Source organism: Rhinopithecus bieti, unplaced genomic scaffold (genome assembly GCF_001698545.2).
Source record: "Rhinopithecus bieti isolate Rb0 unplaced genomic scaffold, ASM169854v2 scaffold_53118, whole genome shotgun sequence".
Lineage (NCBI taxonomy): Eukaryota > Metazoa > Chordata > Mammalia > Primates > Cercopithecidae > Rhinopithecus > Rhinopithecus bieti.
Genome location: NW_016820543.1, coordinates 1 through 1,413, shown reverse-complemented (window position 1 = coordinate 1,413; position 1,413 = coordinate 1). Strand labels below are relative to the sequence as shown.

General features: G+C 37.9%; 1 protein-coding gene across 1 annotated transcript; it reads right to left on the bottom strand.

The window, feature by feature from the left end:
• Positions 1 to 357: 357 nt before the first annotated feature.
• Positions 358 to 1,211, bottom strand: LOC108520437 (transcription factor A, mitochondrial-like). The gene is given in 2 exon segments (XM_017859818.1): positions 358 to 721; positions 724 to 1,211. Coding segments are annotated over 2 exon segments (744 nt in total). The 5' UTR covers positions 1,133 to 1,211; the 3' UTR covers positions 358 to 386.
• Positions 1,212 to 1,413: the final 202 nt, after the last annotated feature.

Sequence of the window (1,413 nt, the reverse complement as noted above, 5' to 3'; positions counted from 1 at the left end):
GTTGTGGTTTCTACAATTTGTAACAATTTTGAAAAGGAAACTCCTGCCTCCATAATATAAGGAAACAAGAATACTCTTTCCATAGTCATCATCCTGTATAAAAAAAAACGTTATAGTCTGATTTACCTTTGTCAAAGGTAAAATGATTCACATTTGCATGGATTACTCTGATTCCCAGTAGTTCCTAAACACAAAACAAATTTTGCATGAACCTTTATCTGGGTTTTCCAAAGCAAGTATTACACTGGCAGAAGTCCATGAGCCAAAGAAAAGATACTGAACAGAAAAGGTTTACCAACTTTATCCTTTCTAATTTTACAATAGCTTCAGGTATTGAGACCTAACTGGTTTCCTGTGCCTATCCATTGTGAACACATCTCAATCATCTACTTGTAATACTCCTCAGCACCATATTTTTGTCGTTGCTTTATTGTGCGATGTAGAAGATCCTTTCGTCCAACTTCAATCATCTGCTCTTCCCAAGACTTCATTTCATTATGATAACGAATTTCATCCTCTTTAGCAAGCCGAATATATAATTCCTTTTCAGAATCAGACAGATTTTTCCAGTTTTCCTTTACAGTCTTCAGCTTTTCCTGCGGTGAATCACCCTTAGCTTCTTGGAATCTTTCAGCTACATAAACGTTACAAGCTGAACGAGGTCTTTTTGGTTTTCCAAGCAGTGTTAACTCTTTTCTTTTTGTCATAGCTTTCCTTTTAAATGCTTGTCCATGATTTCTTTTTCCAAAGATGTAATCTGACTTGGAGTTAGCTGTTCTTTAAATCTGCTTGTCTTTTCTCTGTATACCTGCCAGTCCGCCCTATAAGCATCTTGATATATTTTTTTCTTTGAATCAGGAAGTTCCCTCCAAAGCTTGGCAATTCTTCTAATTCGTTCTGTAGGTTTTGCATCTGGGTTCTGAGCTCTAAATATGGGTAGTTGTTCTTTAGAAAATCGAAGGTAAGAACTTACACGTTTCTTTGGACAACTTGCCAAGACAGATGAAAAACACTTCGGTAAATACACAAAACTGAAGGGGGAGCGCAGTCGACTCCCACATCCGGTGCACAGCTCCGCTCCGGACCTTCCCAGCGCACTCAGCACGCCCCACATGCTCCGGAGAAACGCCATCGCTCCAGCGGATGAGGCAGTGACCCGGCCCCAATCTCGGAGAACCTCCTGACACTACAGAACAACCCCAGCAATCACAACTAGAGGCCCCTATTTAATATTTTTTAATGTGAAATCTCCACTGTTTAATCCCAGTTAAATTAAGTTGAATATTTATACATTTTGAACTAATGACACTCTGATCAATGAGTTTTTTTGTACTCATAGCTTATTCTAAACTAGAAATAAATTATACATGCTGATAAATCATTAAATTTGATTCATATAAGCATTTTAAATGA